Consider the following 17,912-nt stretch of genomic DNA (forward strand, 5'->3'; position numbering starts at 1 on the left):
ACTTAGTCATTTTGCTTGGCCAGCCAAAGTATTATTTCTAGATTTCTGAAATTTAAGAACTATATTTTATTTATCAGTGTTTATTTTTCAGGATCACATTTTCCTAGTATGCTCTGGGCCAATTCAACATATAGGTTTAAGTTTTATTTCAATACAGTGTTCTTCAGTATATTCAGTATGTATTCAGTGTATATATGCTTTCTCTGTTTGCCATATATATTCAGTATAGTGTTCAGTATAGTAAATATGTCACACAGTGACATATTTAGTTTGTGTTGTATGTTTTTACATTAAAATATGTATCTAAGTTTGGTTAGTATGAACAACCAACTAATTGGAATGGTAAAGAAGAAAAGAAAGAATAATGCATAATCTCATCATAATCACTTTCAGTGGAATGTCACATAAAAGCACTTTCAAAAAATGACTTTTTATAAGATCCAAATTCTTAGTCTTAGAAAAACAAAATGTTGCTTTACTGTACTGCAAATCAGACAGGAGAACCAAAATTTAAGATACTTGAAATGTTATGAAGTGATTTTCTTATCCTTCTCATTGATGTTTAGTCACTATGTATATCTTAGGATATTACACATGCTAGACATTTTATTCTTTCTGTAACATATCAGGTAAATTCTAGCCTTGAAATCTTTGTGCTTCCCATCTCTCTGTTTAGAACTCTTTTCTCCTAAATATCTGTATAACTTTGCCTGCTCCTTCAACTGATCAGATAGATATATATAGCATGATTTTCATTCGGCCTTCTTCTCTGTCTCAAATAGTCTAACAATATTTTATTATTTAATATTTTTATATATGTGTCTGTATCTCAAACTTGTTAAATAACAGTCAAAGGGGCATGCGATTAAAGTACTGAAATGAATAATCCTGGCAAACAGAGAAAGCATAGTTGGTGATATATGATACAGTCTTCTAGTGAGTAGGATTAGTGTCCTATTGGAGGTAATTCTTCTGTGTTTTAAGTGTGTTTACTAATATGAAAACATTTGATTTTATTATTAATCTCTTGTAGTTTAGATGTTATCTCAGAATAACACATATGCCTCACCTCTAGCTTATTCTATAGGGTCAGATTACAGTATTACAAATTGCAAATCACTGAGAACTGAAACATTAACAGCAAGAAAATTTTAAATAACATTGCATTTACTTTTATATGCTTTGATAGTTGTCGCCAAGTATAGTACAGCTGTTACTCTGAGTAAATGGCAAAGTAAATTAGTAATATTTATTGAAACTTTTTATGATATTGTAGTCATTTATCAATTACGATGTTTATTAAAATAATTACTTTATCTTTCTCCATCCTTTCCAGTCCTAGTATTTTGATTATGTAGCAGAAGATTGAGGTTTGGTGGGAAACTTTGACGTTTGGGTCTTGGTCTCTTAAAAATTTCAACAGTTTTAATTGACCTTTGAGATTTTCACTCTCATTTATTGACGATGAAGAATTTACCCTAAATAGTGGAAACTTAATTGAATTATGGTTCTCCTGATACTTCTCCTTTTTTAAATCCTACTCTAGTTCTGGGAAAGTATAACTTAAAATGAAAAACAAACAGAAAGCCCAACACCTATTCTGCAGAGTTGATGCTAGTCTGGAAGCAGCTGCCCACTCTCTTTTCCCTGGACTAAAGAATCTTGCCCTAAACTTGTAACTGAAAATCAAATCTTGTATCGTCTTAAAATCACTTTCCAGAAATCACTGTATTTACTTGCCTTTTCCTTCTTTTCTTTTTTCTTATAAGTAGACCAGAATGTTTTTTACTTTTTTCTTTATTTAACATGAACATTCCTGGAGTAACTGTCACTCCCCTGTGATAATTACTGCCATTTACTTCCAGGCTGAGAAGCTAGTATCGCTGACAACTCATAGGATGTGAGGAAGAGACAGAAGGAAATGGGTTGGGGGTTACCAAGTTGCAGTTAAGTAAGAGAGTGCTTAAATACATATTTATAGTTTCTCTGATTTAACTGTTAGTCTGCCTTGTTGAATAAAAAAAGTATTATTTTATATGAATATTTTCTCATTCAGAAATTAGCTATGAACAGAAGAAAATATTAAGCTTTATTCCAACAGTTATTTTGTTTTAAAGTATGAACCTGATGTTTTTTAAAGCCTTCTGGTACCTCTGGTAGTTTTATGTAATCCAGGGAAGAAACAGTCTGAAGTAGGAAAAAATATTTTACTTTGTATTTCTTCTCAAAATGAGATTAGGAGAGAACTATGCCACAAAACCTTGCCTTCAAGGCTGGAGCGCAGAACAATTCATAGAGTCCTTTTTGTTGCACTGGGCTCTAAAGAAATGTTACATTAATTATGGTTATATCAACAAGTAGCATTTTAGTCATTTTAGTAATTGGGTTTTAGGTAATTACAGTGCAGCATATGTATAACAACTTCACTAGTTTTCTTTTTAATGGTGGTGTTCTTTGGGTTTTTAACATTCAGGAATTTCTGTGTTGCTTACTCTTCAGTTTGCTTTCAGTTTAATGTTTCTGAAAAAATAGTGGTACCTTTGACATTTCATCCTTCCAACCCTGAGTCTTTCCTACTACTACTTTTTTGCTACTTTGTTAAAATAAGATTATGATCATTTAAAATAGTCTTACTCAAAAGTTATACTAAATTAAACTAAAGTTGCTGGTTATATTTGCTGAAATTGAAAGAATCTAATTTTAATTCATAGCCATTTGATTTCACCATATTTTAAAAATCTGACAGCATAAGAGAAAGCAAGCTGTCAAAGTGGAGCACAGAGCAATTTATAGACAAAGTTAAGCACTTGAAAGCTAAATGCCAGTGATTGGCAGTGATCAGCCTACGTTTATATACAGGAGCTCAGCAACAATGATTTTATTTCTTAGTCAAGATGGCTCAACATTAAAGCAAGCTTGTGTTGATTTCTAGGTAGCAGTTTAGTTTGTGGTTAAAAGCACTCATTGAGAGAGGTTAGAGTTGAAACCACTGCAGAGGGTGAATCACAATAAATGCCAGACTTCTGATGTTTTCTTCTGGCGTAAAAGAGTTTTGATATTTCATCCTTAATTTTTTTAACCTCTCTTATTTAGCTGAGAGTAATGGACTTTGGCAAAATGTGGCTGACTCATTGAATTTGCCAGTGGTCTCAAGTGATAGGGCCTTTGCAAATGTGAGATTTCTTCATCAGAATAGCCTGTTCTCATAGATTGTTAGAAATTCAACCCCTTCCACCCCACCAAAAAGCAAAAAAATTTAGATCCAAGAAAGGTGGAGGTACCTTTTAATTTAAATTACCACTGGTTTTGGTACTAGATAATGTCATGTAGCAATTTAGCTACATTATTTTTATTTTGTAATTTTTAAATTCTAGGAACCTACTCTTGTTTTAAAAGTGAGAAACAAGAGTTATTTGGTTTTGGATGAGAAGTTTCAAGAATCTGGTTCTATTTACTAGGCTTTTGAGTTGACAAACATTTAGAATTTGGTTCCCCTACTAACCTTTGTTACCACAGAAAGTTTTTTAGTTTTCAATGAGAATAAAAAACATTTAAAATATTGTATTCATCTACTATGATAATGTAAAGGGTTATTGAATGAGGCATGTCAGTTGATGGAGTAAGATCATGGAGACTTTCCTCTGTTAATAAATTCTCCCCTCTTATGGCAGACTTCAAAGACCCCTTGGTCAATGATTCAGCCATTTTGTTACAATGGAACAACTTTCTTCCATAGGGAAAGCAGTGATGTAAAGGAGAAAAAGGGATGGTCTTGTTTACTTCCATTTTTTTTTTTTTAAAGGTTAGCTGCCTCTTTTTATCTGCAGCTGCATACAGGAAATTAAAATTTTATCAGCAGGTTTTGAAGTTCTTTATAATCAGACATGATCACTACTTGTAGGAAAATGTTCACTTCTGCTGGCCTTGCTGTAGCAGTGGCCATAGGAATGGAATAGGCAAGGGATAAAATGTTGATACCATCCCTCCCCATTTTACAAGGATGTGAGTAAATGGGGGCTATTCTTCACTCTTGGTGGAAATAAAAATGATATAGCTTTTTGTTATTTATTAAAATTTTAAATATCTATATCATCTGACACATAAATATTTTCACATGTGCACAAAGATACATGTCTAAGGGTATTCATTACATAATTCTTTTTTAAAAAATTAAATGCCATCAGTTGAGCAATGATTGGAGAGATAATGGCACACATGCCATGAAACACTTTACAATGGTTAAATAGAATGAGGTATATCTGTGTTTACTCAGCATAAAAATATTTCTATCATCTGTTATATGGGGGAGGGGAGAAGCATATAGAATGATCTCATTTATATGAAAGCAAACACATAAACATAAGAAATCCCTGTATTTTTATATGTATAAGTAAGTGCTTAGAGACAGGTCTCAATAGGTATGTATCAGACTATAAACCATGGTTATCTAAGGAAAATAGGAAGATACATTTATCTATTTTATAACTAAAAGTGATGTGGTGGGGTGGGAGGAATGCAGAAAGTTGGAATTGTTAGTAGTTCCTTCCCGGCTGATATCTAAGTATGGACTGCTCAGAAGTTGGGTATCCCAGAAAAATTCCTGCAAATATTTGTAGAATAATTAATTTATATTCAGATAGACCAGATGAACATATATATTTTTCAATTATGTCCAATAAAGTCTATGTTTCATAGACATGCTATTTTATAAAATAAGAATGGGTTGAAGAAAATAGATTTTTATGGGCCTTTCATATAATTTTTTGTATCTTGTTCCTAATGGAAAGGAGGACAAATAATGAAATGTTTTAGTTTCTGTAATTATTAAGAAAGTATGAATTAATGCCTATTGTATGCTTAGCACTGAAACAAATTCTATGGAGAGAAGTATAGCAAAGCTCCTCACTTACTGGGTTTTCAGTCTGGTGAGGGAGATAACTAATCCATGAAACAGTTAACATAAGACCAAATATAATTAATTGCCAACTTATGGTGAAAACAGTGTGCTGGTATATTCAGTTTACAGGGAGGTCGGTAAGATCTTGATAAAATGGCTAAGAATGGCTTAATGAACAAATGCATTGGACTCAGTATGGAAGAAAAATGCAGTCCATGAGCACAACAGTGAGGACAGTCAAACAGCATGGAGGTGAGAATGAGCACAGCATGGTTCCATGTCAAGGAAACAAACTAAGTGGAGCAAAGTCAATGAAGATCTTGAAGGATGATTTGTTGATAGGGAGCCAACCAAGTTGGATTCACCAACTAGCTGGTGACTGTGACAAGTTACTTCACAAATGTTATGGTAGAGTCCCTGCTGATTACCCTCAGATGGCTCTTACTGCTGCTTCCTAGGTATCTTTTTCATTTTTTTATCAAATGTCACAGGATGGCTATCTAAAACTTAAAACCACCATACTCATTTTTTTCACAATGTAGCTTATGTGTACTCATTATGGAGAAGATGACCCTTACAGTGTAAAGTGCCCAGACTTCTTACTTCTACATTTATTTTCCCTCTTTGCTTATCTTTTGTTCATTCTCTCCTGTTCCTAGAGACAGAGATGTTCCTTCTTTCTAAGATTAACTTTTTCACTTTCTTTATAAAGCCAGCTTTGATCCTTTGTGTTGGAAGTTGTCTCCCCTGTCTCTAAACATTCAAAGATTTTGTTCATACTTCTTTTAGGGTATTATCATAGTCAACTAAGTATTATAGTTATTTGTGAAAATACACCACTGTACTGTAAGCCTCTTGAGAGAAGAGACTATGTCTTGTGTGGCACTGTGCAATTATACAGCAGTTAAACAATAAGTAGCTAGATTGATGCGTGGAGGTATATTACAGGAACCCCTAGAAGCTAGCAAAGAATGTTTACATTTGATACAATAGGAAATAGGTTGTTTTTAGTATAAATGTTTTTGGCCAGGTGCAGTGGCTCATTCCTGTAATCCCAGCATTTTGGGAGGCTGAGGTGAGTGGATCACTTTAGCATAGAGATCGAGACCAGCCTGGGCAACATGGTGAAACTCTATCTCTACAAAAATACAAAAATTAGCTGGGTGTGGTGGCGCGTGCCTGTAGTCCCTGCTGCTCCAGAGGCTAAGGTGGGAGGATCACCTTAGGCCGGGGAGTTTGAGGCTGCAGCGAGCCATGATTGCACCACTGCACTCCAGCATGGGCGACAGAGTCAGATTCTGTCTCTTAAAAAAAAAAAATGATGAGGGTGGGATTGGAGAAGGGACAAACATGAGAAATATATTTTGAGAATACAAATAGAATTTTGTGACTGACTTAGAAGGGATGAAACTGATACTAGAAAACATTTTTAACTAGATAAATATATACTTATTCCCTTTCTATAAAATACAGTTTTATAGAATACAACCTACCTTTTTAATGTTTCTCAATTGTTGCTTTATTATAATAAACTTTCAGTAAACATCAAATACATATTACCAGTGTCTGGCTCTGCACTAGGGTTCTGACAGTGGATAACTCACTAAGTCTAAAAATGAACACAGACATGAAATAAACATTTATAATATGGTGTAATCATGACGATAGAGGTATTGACACAGTGCTATGGGTGCTCCTGTGCACTTGTCGAGAGGTGGGTAGAGCTTTATCACAGAGCATAGAGTTAAGTGAGTTAAGTATCAGGAAACTAGGAATTCTAAAATGAATTTTGGGCATTTTTATTTTGTTCTTTATTTGGCAGATGGTGTATACTGTTTATTGGCATTTTCCGCTTGGTCTTAGCGTTGCTAAGATAGCACATTTTGAACTTTAAAACAAATTGACTTAGAAGCCAGAATTAAGTGAAATAACCTGCAATATATAGTCTAATATACTATTAAAAACATGTACAGGCATATAATGCAAATTGGTCACATTATATAAAATATCTCTGTAATGTAAAATATTCATCCAAAAGAAAAAGGATGGTGGAAGGATGTCACAATTTTAAAAAAAATTAAAATGACTTTAGAACTATAGCTCTATTCTTATCAAAATGTTTTTAAATTTTAAAATATAGAAAATTAGGAAAAATGTAGACAAAAACAAATTTTTAATTGTTCTTCCATAATTCTGCCATGCAGAGATAACAGTTAGTTTTGATACATTTTCTTTCCCTTTTTTGCATGCCTGTTTCTTACGTTGTTGAAATCATACAAAATGCACAATTTTATCATGCTTTCCCCCCCCAACTTAACATCATACCTTAAAGTCTTTCACATCTTAAAACTTTTTATAACATAACTTTAGTATGTACAGAATATTGCAGAATATAGACATACTACAGAATGAAAATTATATATTGAACATCTATTATGTATCTGTTAGTCATGGTGCTAAGTATCTTATGCACGTTATATCTAACCCCTAGAGCTACCCTGTCAGGTATGTGGCATTATTTCCACTTTATGGATAAGGAACAGACAGAGAGGTTAAGTAACTTGCCCATGGACATATAAATAATATAAAATACTTCAGTTTTTCTGTTACATTGTGATGCTTCTAATTTAAATAATTATTCTTCTGTTGTTGAATATTTAGATTGTCCCTATTTTTGCCATTATATATGACTTAATTAACATATTTTGTCATAAAGCAAATTATTTTCTGCCAACCCAGCTTTTAAGTAACATTTTTATTATAGTCTTTTTTTTTTTTTTTTTTTAATGGGACGCCTTGCTCTGTCACCCAGGCTGGAGTGCAATGGCCCAATCTCAGCTCACGGCAAACCTCCATGTCCTGGGTTCAAGCCATTCTCCTTCCTGAGCCTCTCAAGTAGCTGGGACTACAGGCACGCACCACCATGCCCGGATAATTTTGTATTTTTAGTAGAGATGGGGTTTCACCATGTTGATCAGGCTGGTCTCGAACTCCTGACCTCAGGTGATCTGCTTGCCTCGACCTCCCAAAGTGCTGGGATTACGGGTGTGAGCCACCATGCCTGGCCTAACGCAGTAATAGCAATAGTGAATATTCTTGTTCGTATTTCTAACCTCTAAATTTTCAGGGGCTTTGGAAAGTCACTCAGTTTTTTTTTTTCTCCTGCAGAATTGACACGTCTCACCAGAGTATCATCAGAAAGACACTGATGAAGTCACTAAGTGAAGCATCCTTAGTTAATTTACAAAGCATTTTAAAGACTAAATTAGCTTGTCTTTGCTAAGTGGTAGTTTTTTCTTGTTGCTTTTGTATTCAACTTTGTGCCGGTTGGAATCTCGCTTAATTAGACCCAGTAACTCTTGGCCCAGTTTCCAAACACTATTGTACAAAAGTGATGTATTAATAAATGAGCATAGCATACCTATGGAATAGTACTAATTGGAAGAATTGAAGTGGTGGTTACATTTTTCTGCATTATAGTTGACAACTTATGGCATAGAATTGTGAGTATTTTTTTTATTATCAGTGACTGATTCTTATCTTGAAAATGTAAAGGCTAAAAAGTAGCTCCAATTACTCATTATGTGTAACTTCACTTACTTGATACTTTCAGCAAGAAGGAAAGATGCAGATGATTGATGACCAGATAAGGATCATGAGGCATAAGGAGTGCCCTCTTAAGGTGTCAAGGCTTAACTTATGCTATAGGCTAATGTATGTTTTCTGTAAGTGTTGTAGTAATATTGCATGTAAGAAAGTAAGTTGATCATACGACAGCTTTTTGAACAATGATTAAAGCAAAAGTAAAGAAATGGACATCAAGAGGTTGCGAAGGCTGAAAGGCCTCAAAATACTTATCTCCAAAAAGTTAAGTGTTGACAGAGGCTTCCACTTCTGTAATTTCTAACACTGGAAATAACTGTTTAATTTAAAAGTAAAGGCTACATTTGACATTTTAACCTGGCCCATCCAAGTATCTTATAGCAACAGTTGTGATTTGAAGTCAAAAAAGAAATTAATCAGCCACAACAAAATAGTATGTTGGATGAAATTCTTGTCTTGTTAGCTTTTTTGTATCAAAATTAACTTATTTTTAATGTATATTTTTTGCAGAATTGAATTTGAGTTGAACCATTTATGATAGCAGATGTCATTATATTCATCATTCGTTATATATAGCTGGCCATGTAGTCTTGGCAAGAAAAGTAGAAAATAAAATGCTCAGCTGGGCGCAGTGGCTTACGCCTGTAATCCCAGCACTTTGGGAGACCAAGGCAGCAGATCACTTAAGGTCAGGAGTTCAAGACCAGCCTGGCCAACATGGTGAAACCCCGTCTGTACTAAAAATACAAAAATTAACTGGGTGTGGTGGTGGGCACCTGTAATCCCAGCTACTTGGGAGGCTGAGGCAGGAGAATTGCTTGAACCCGGGAGGTGGAGGCTGCAGTGAGTCAAGATTATGCCACTGCACTCCAGCCTGGGTGATAGAGTGAGACTCAGTCTCAAAAAAAAAAGAAAAGAAAATGCTCTTCTTTTTATTTATTCAATAATGACTATTTTGTGCTCAAGCTGGATATGCTTAGATAAAAGAGACTATCACTTTGGTTTGTAAGTTTTGGGGAGGGGGTTGAGAAATTTTTTACCATCAGGCCAAGTTTTCAGTATGGAACCTTTCTGATCTCAGAAAATAATTTGTATTTTAAACAATACCATTTTAGAAATTTGGAAATTTCTTCTCCAAAATTACGTGTACATACTTATATATAACCACTTGTTCTAAATTGGATCATCATAACATAGAACAAATGGAATAAGTATCGTAAGTTTAAAATATACACTGCTTTGATGCAGTTAAATTAGGCCTTATCTAAAGATTAACTTGTTAAAGTATGCCAATACTTTATCTAATCGTTCATTTAAAAATTAACTTAACAGCTGTGTATTTCATTATTTCTCCGAGACAAGTGAGCATAAAAGTGATTTCAGTTTCATCCTGATTGATAGTGTAGTGTGCGTTCCTTGTGCTAGAAGTTAAGGATATTGCTGAAACAGTACTTCAAAGTAATTTGTAAATAGTAGATAGCCTGTGACAGTGAGAGGCTCATCGGATTTTGTTAAAACTAAATTTCTTTTTTTGTGTGTGTTTACAGGAAACCTGTCCAGTTTAAGTCGTCTTGGTCTGAGATATAACAGACTGTCAGCAATACCCAGATCATTAGCAAAATGCAGTGCACTTGAAGAATTAAATTTAGAGAACAATAACATTTCTACTTTACCAGAGGTAAGAAGTGGATTAGAGAAAACAAGATTTGAAATGAGTCTGCAAGATAATTCAAGGAAAGCTAGTAAATCTTTATAGCAGGGTAAATAATTTGGTGATTGAGATTGTTTAAATAATGAGTATGCTGTGAATGTACCACCACCGCTGAAGTAACTCCAAACAAGAATGGGTATATGAACCTATTAAGTTTTATGATTATTTTTTTTTTAATGCAAAGAAAAAGGGAAAACCTAGGAGGAAAGTAAGTGTGCTGTATTCTACTTTAGCACCATGTAAATCTCATTTCATTTTGGGAACTGACAGTAAAGGTATTAAGGAAAAACTATATGGCTGGTTTTAAAATTCAACTACCCCACCCAGTTCAGTTATAAAATGAAAGATGATAAGTGATACAGAATGCACTATCATCAAAATTAATATTAGCAGCAGTTCTCCTGTGACTTAAATTATTACCTTGTTTATGCAATAATATTAAGGCCTATTTAGTATAGAAAAATCGCCAGGATCTTTTTTTTTTAAAACACATTTTTAGGTTTTGTTGATTCTATTAGAAAAATATTTTCACTTATTTTGCGTAGGGATTAATTGGGTAAGATATAATACTTTTTTTTTTTTTTTTTTTTTTTTGAGGCAGAGTTTAGCTCTCGTTGCCCAGGCTGGAGTGCAATGGCGCGATCTTGGCTCAGCTGCAACCTCTGCCTCCTGGGTTCAAGCGATTCTCCTGCCTCACCCTCCCAAGTAGCTGGGATAAAAGGCACTACCACGCCCGGCTAATTTTGTATTTTTAGTAAAGATGGGGGTTTCACCATGTTGGCCAGGCTGGTCTCGAGTTCCTGACCTCAAGTGGTCCACCTGCCTTGGCCTCCCAAAGTGCTGAGATTACAGGCGTGAGCCACCACGGCCAGCCAATATAATACTCTTCTTTTAAAGTTGTCTTTATCAACATTATTAGTCTTTTACTATTGACTTTCCTTCTTTTCCTATTTTAGCATGTCGACAGTGGATGTTTGCTTATAGTTGTTCAAGCATGTCTTTCTGTAGTAATGTAACAAAACAATTGTGGACTTATGGATTGATTGAGCTTTGCAGAGTCTTTTTTTGTAACAAAAATGTCTTACGTAAGTGCTGATACTATGTTTTGACTTGGTAGTTTTTCTGAGTATGTGTGTGTGTAATCGAATTAAGAACAAAGGTTCTTTAATAAGGCCAGGCGCCGTAGCTCATGCTTGTAATCCCAGCACTTTGGGAGGCTGAGACAGGCAGATCACTTGAGGTAAGGAGCTTGAGACCAGCCTGGCCAACATGGCAAAACCCTGTCTCCACTAAAAATACAAAAAATTAGCTGGGTGAGGTGGTGGGCACCTGTAATCCCAGCTACTCAGAAGGCTGAGGTAGGGGAATGGCTTGAACCTGGGAGACAGAGATTGCAGTGAGCCGAGGTGACGCCACTGCACTCCAGCCTGGGCAACAAAGGGAGACTTTGTCTCAAAAAAAAAAAGTGAAAAAATTTAAATTGATATATACCCAGTCTTATTGTCAGTGAAGTGAAACTAATAATTCCTGGGTACCTGTTAGGAAATACGGATTTTCCTGGGAGCTTGTTAGAAATGTGGACTCTTGGGCCTCACTCCCAGTCCCACTGAATATGGGAAAGTATGAAGTAATAATTTAAACGTAATCAGTGTGCTTTGGAAGCAGCATAGTCTCAATGCAAATGTGAAATTATCTGCATTTATAGTAAGGAAAACAATAAAATCCATTAGACAGCACTTATGAGATACTCAAGCTGGGTTAGGCAAGAAATCATGAAAGTGGTTTTCAATAAGGGCATATTAAATAGCTGAAATCAGAGCTGCTAAAATGACTATTTTGTCATTTGAAGACTGTCTGAAAATGGACTTATTTTAATGTAGATGTATACATATAAGGAAAAGGAACTTAATAATTTGAACCACATATTCCCAAGGCTTGAGTGTAGTTGCTCTACATGTATTATCTCATTTAATCTTTGTCATAAACCTACTAGTTATTGGAGTATCCTCATCAAACAGATAGCGAAATAAGGCTTAAGAGAGGTTATATTTTTGGCCAAATTTGTTACCTTAAATATTTTTCTGGAAGTATGGTAAGAGGTATATTGATTATCTAATTAGTCCACCAAAGTTGACAAAACTTAGTAGAAGGTGTAAAATAGGAGCCTAGATGTGTCTGATTCTAACAAAAAAAAATGATAAGCAACCCCTGCTTCACAACGTGACTAAGAAATGAGAGCTTGAAGAGCTGGCTTCTTGTTGCCCCTTCTCAAATATACTCAATATTAACATTTTATCATAAGAGTCAATTCAATAAAGTAAGTCAGTTGTAAGAATAAAAAAATCACATTTTTTGCCATGAGGCTCAGTAAAACTTCTTTATTTTCAATCGTGTAGCCTGTAGAGATTTTTCCTGAATTGACTGCCATGCAGTTTTCTTGCCACTGTTTTACCTCTGTTGTTCCTTTTGTTTGTGTACAATACACAAATTTTAAGGGTAGCTTCTTAAGGTACAGTATAAAGAACAAGTTTCAGTTCTCTGTATAGTTATATCCTCAATTATATAGTTACTTCATTCCTTCAGATGGCTTTGCCAATTATACTGTCACCTCAGGTACTAAGTTTTCAATTTGCTGATGGTGGACAACTGAAGTTTGAACATTATTTTAAAAACATACATACCTCATACAGTGCTTGCTTCTCCCTGCTTGTGCTTTTACTTTGAATCTAGAGTGTTTCTTCTATTTCTCTGAGTATTTTAAAATGTTTTCATCCTTCAAGATCTAGTTCACTGTCAACTTTCATCCTATTTTTCCAGTTATTCCAGTATTCCTTGCTTTGAATTTAAATAGAGAAAGGACTTAAAATTAAGCACTTACTTCCTACTAGGTATTGTTCAGTTATTTATGTATTTTATCGCGTTTGGTCTTCACTATGACCCATAAAATATCAGTATTTAAAAAATGATACACTAGGTTCGGAAAAATAACTTGCCAAAGTCACAAGCTATTTAAAGATAGAGTCAGGATTCAAAACAGTTTATAGCCTGTACTAGTATTTCTCAGATATTAATTAGCAGGCAGATCACCTGGGAATCTTGTTAAAATGCATATTATGATTCAGTGGAGGGGGGGCGGCCCAAGAGTCTGCATTTCTCATGAGCTCCCAGGGGATGCTGATACTGCTCTTCCTTGGCCCAGACTTTGAATAGCAAGAGGCTATTCTATATAATTGATTATTGATTATATACGGTCCTATATTATTTTCTAATTATTTCTTACCTATGTACTTCTATAAATAGAGCTTAATCTTCTTAACCGCAGAGATTCTTTGGTAATACCTGAATATTTTAATACTTTGGTTAAATGGTGAGAGGCTAATGTAGGGGAAGATGGGGTTATGTGCTAAGTAAATACTTGTTTAATGGGTACATATATGCCCTGAGAAATTTTACTATATAGAAAAGCGGTGTATTGTACAGTATCAGAAAGCATAATCATCTACTGAATTTAATGGTTCCTAAAAGGAATCATTATGTTAATCTTAATAATTTAGAGATAGGTATATGACTAAGACTAGGTAGGATTGGTTACACAGCCAGTGGCAGAGACAGGGCTCAGACCTGGGACTGTCTGACACTATAAAGTTTCTGCAATGTACAAGTTTCAAATTAGTCACCCATGAGGCACCTCTCACACACAGACATGTTTTCCTTACTCCATACAGTGTTTTAAATAAATTGAAGCCAAAGAATAAAAATTGGGAAAATTTTCTGTTTTCTCCTATAAAATCTGGAAATCTACATTGGTTCCACATTTCTGCAAGGCACCGATCTGCTAGAACTGTGTAGTGACTGTCCCTGTAGAGAGGTGTCACAGACTGCCCCAACCAGTCTCTGTCATTTGTCACCCGCAAAGCCCTTTGAGGCATTTGTGTTGGGACTGCTGTTATATAAAAAATGAGTCTCATCACAGTTCTAATTCTTATGTTTATTTCATTTTTTTTTTTTTTTTTTTACAGAGTCTTTTATCAAGTCTTGTGAAACTGAATAGTTTGACCTTAGCTAGAAATTGCTTCCAGTTATATCCAGTGGGTGGTCCATCTCAGTTTTCTACCATCTATTCCCTCAACATGGAACACAATCGAATAAATAAAATTCCATTTGGAATTTTCTCCAGAGCAAAAGTATTAAGTAAGCTGAATATGAAGGTAAGCATATATTTGTTTACTAGGGAAAGGAATTGCTTTAACTGGTACTTCCACTAATATTTATGTTTTCGCTAATTGTGTGGGGAGTGAGTACTTGTACCTTGCTGATGGGTCTAAACTGATCATAAAACATTTCAGGGTACTTTGTATCAGATAACAAATATCTTAGAACTGAGCATACCCTTAGGATTTTGTCCTAAAGAAATCATTGTCCAGCTCAGTGGCTGATGCACCTGTAATCCCAGTGCTTTGGAAGGCTAAGGTGGGAGGATCCCTGGAGGCTAGGAGTTCAAGACCAGCTTGGGCAATATAGTGAGACTTTGTCTCGCAAAAAAATTTTTAAAAATTAGCTGGCCTGTGGTACCAGCTACATGGAAGGCTAGGGCAGGAGGATTGCTTGAGCCTGGGAGTTCAAGGCTGCAGTGAGTTACGATGGCACCACTGCACTCCAGCCTAGGCAAGAGAGCAAGACCCTGTTCCCCATCCCCCCAAAAAAGGAAATATGAATGTCTATAAAAGTATAGTTGTAGGGATATATATTGCAGAGCTATTTCATAGGTACCAACTTTAATAGAGATTTAATTTTGTTAAGTAGTTTATCTTTAGTGGAATACTGTGGAGCCATTAAAAATCATGTTTTGGTCTAAAAGAACACTACATACTAGTTGAAATATTCTCATTTTATCAAGTGGAAGAAAGTTAAAGCATGTAAAAAATCTCTTCCCACCCAGAGTTTTTGAAAGCTGTTTTTAATATGCTTAATTATATATTAAATATCTTTATATTTATATTTATACATACAGCTGGTTTTTGCCAAAATGTTTAGAGATCAGAATTATTTATGGCTGAACGTTAGTTTCTTTTTGCTTACCCACTCTACAGTGATCGAGTTTCACCTTTGTAATGAAATTCATTGCAAAAGGAGAAAACAAATGGAAAATTATCCAGTTCAGTGATTTAATTTGTACTGGACAAATTTTAGGCCCAAAGAAGGTAACTGAATTGGCCACATAGCTAATAGTATTCTCCCTGTCATGATGAACCATTTGAACATAGTTGTGGTTCTTTAAACTATAATCTTAAATGTACAATTTTTAAATTTCATCCACACTTGCTCATAAATATGGTATGTATCTTTTATGATGATTCTTTGGAAGTATATAATAAGTAAACTAATGGAAATTCAAGATACTCATACAGTTTTAACAATTGTAAAATTTCTTGTTAATCAGTCTGGTTATATGAGATTTAACAGTGGTAATGGTGTTGATTCTGAACATTCATTTTGTAGTAATAGGCTTAAAACACAATGGTTCAGGTGTTCATTAGTTTATGCATTTGCATGTAAGTAACAGTAGTAAATTTTTAAAAATGAAAATACTTTATAAATCTTACTGTAAGTGTCAGTAGTTTAGGTATAGATACGTACTAAGCTTAAATATTAAATAGATAACAAGTTTAAATATTACAATAAAAGAAAAAGTGAGTTTTCAAATGGATGCTTGCTACTTGGGATTTCTTTTATGGGTCATTTTGTGTGAAATGAGACAATCCATGTGCAATGCAGCAAATTTTAAAGATACAGATTAACATAAAGGATATAAAATAATACTGCCACTGAGAGGTAGCATCACTGTTAACATACTGACATACATCGTTGGTATTGAGCTGGATGGGGTGTTGATTATCCTCTCCCAATACCAATACACCTAACACATAACAATGTGGTACGAGTCGTTATTGATGAAAGTATACTTTATAAGTGAATAAAAGTGGCATACTTTTTTTCTGTGAACAGCATTGTCTAATTTTTAAACCAAATTAAGACCATATTTACTGTTTCCTCTGTTTTAGTGATGAATATATTTTACCATTTTTTTCTTATGGATTTTTAATGTGAAATGGTAAATACCTGATTAGTGTTTTAATGATTTAATTTGCTGTCTTTTTAAGACTGCTTTTCCTCCCCTACTTTACTGCTCAGCACCTCAAGAATTCCTGAGCTCATTCTGGTTTCCTTATGGGCTGTCATTAGATGCGTCTTCTTCTATTGTTTTCATATCTTTATTTGAGCATTTATATTTTATTCAGTGATTTCTTCATATTGTGAAATGGTAAAAACATCATATTTATCATAGGATCTTTGAAATCTCCAGTGTTTCTCTGTATACTGTATTTTTCTGTTTCCATTACAATCACATAAGGAACAAACTTCCAGTTTAACTCCCAAATAAAAGCCTCATTACTGTATAAAAAACTTTGAAGGCTTAGAGTTTTCTGTTGCTGATTTATTTTCTTTCTATATTTAAATATCAAAAAGGGGAATAAGATTTTGTTTAATTAAGAATTCTCTTTCCGAAGTGACAGGTATATATGGAACTTTGTTTTTGTGGTTCTACCCTGGATGCTGCTTTTTGTCTTTGCCAGGACAATCAGTTAACATCACTTCCCTTGGATTTTGGAACTTGGACCAGTATGGTAGAATTAAATTTAGCCACTAATCAGCTCACAAAGATCCCTGAGGATGTGTCTGGTCTCATTTCTCTTGAGGTTAGTATAAATGAGCAATTAGAGCACCTCAGAACCTTCCATACTTATCTCATTTAAAAATTTCAAATTGAAATAAGCAATTTCTATTTGGGTGAATGTCAATAATTAGAAATGTTAGAACTCACTTAAACATACAACCCTAATAGGATAATGAAGTGTTGACTTACGTAGTCTAGATTCAGTGCTTTTGAATTTCTCTTGCCTACTACAAGTTGGTGTCTTTGAGTGCCATAAAGTATTAATATCTCTAAAAGTTCTGTAAAAGCATCTTTTAGAACAATTTTTCTCTTTATTCTGTTTAAAAACTACATCATTGTCTACCAAAATAATTATTGATTCTCAGACTGTCATTTACAATGCTTTATCATACTTTTTCATCCTAATTACCCACCTGCTATTTTATTTACTCATTGATTATTGTCTTTGTTGTAAATCTGATATGCCTATTTCTAGCCCTCTAATTTTAGTCCTATTGTTTTCTGTATCTAGAATGCCCTCTTCTCATCCCCTTAATTTTTTTCTTTTAGTATGTTTTTCCATAATTAAAGATCCATCTTATTTTCACCTCTTCAGTTAAGGATGATTTCTCCTGCTTCTGAGTTCCTGGAGTTTTCATCCCTTTGATGAAAACGCTTACTAATAGTAAATATATTGCTTTTTAAAATTTCCTTCATATCCATGTTTTTTAAAGATCTAATTTTTAAATTATTTAACAAGGTGAAATAGTATGGTTTAATGGCTAAAAACATGGGCTTTGAAGTCAAACAAAGCTGAGTGTAATTATCTCTGTATATTTATGTACTTAACTTGCCCAAGCTTCAGTTTCTTAAGCTGTGAAATGGAGATAATAAGAGTATTTACCTTGTAGAGTTGTAATTAGGATTAAATGCAATAATGCACATAATGCATTCAGTACAGTGCCTTGCAAATAGTAAAATCAAGT

General features: G+C 34.3%; 1 protein-coding gene across 6 annotated transcripts in view; it reads left to right on the forward strand.

Annotated features, from left to right (window-relative positions):
• Positions 1 to 17,912, forward strand: part of SHOC2 (SHOC2 leucine rich repeat scaffold protein) — a 93,654-nt gene that overhangs the window by 70,656 nt on the left and 5,086 nt on the right. For 5 of the 6 annotated variants that reach the window (XM_054521814.2, XM_054521817.2, XM_054521815.2 and 2 more), the window contains 3 exons: positions 10,048 to 10,178; positions 14,231 to 14,419; positions 16,847 to 16,969. In XM_054521814.2, the coding sequence (XP_054377789.2) occupies positions 10,048 to 10,178; positions 14,231 to 14,419; positions 16,847 to 16,969 (443 nt within the window). 6 annotated transcript variants of the gene reach the window in all.

Source organism: Pongo abelii, chromosome 8 (genome assembly GCF_028885655.2).
Source record: "Pongo abelii isolate AG06213 chromosome 8, NHGRI_mPonAbe1-v2.0_pri, whole genome shotgun sequence".
In the NCBI taxonomy this organism is placed as follows: domain Eukaryota; kingdom Metazoa; phylum Chordata; class Mammalia; order Primates; family Hominidae; genus Pongo; species Pongo abelii.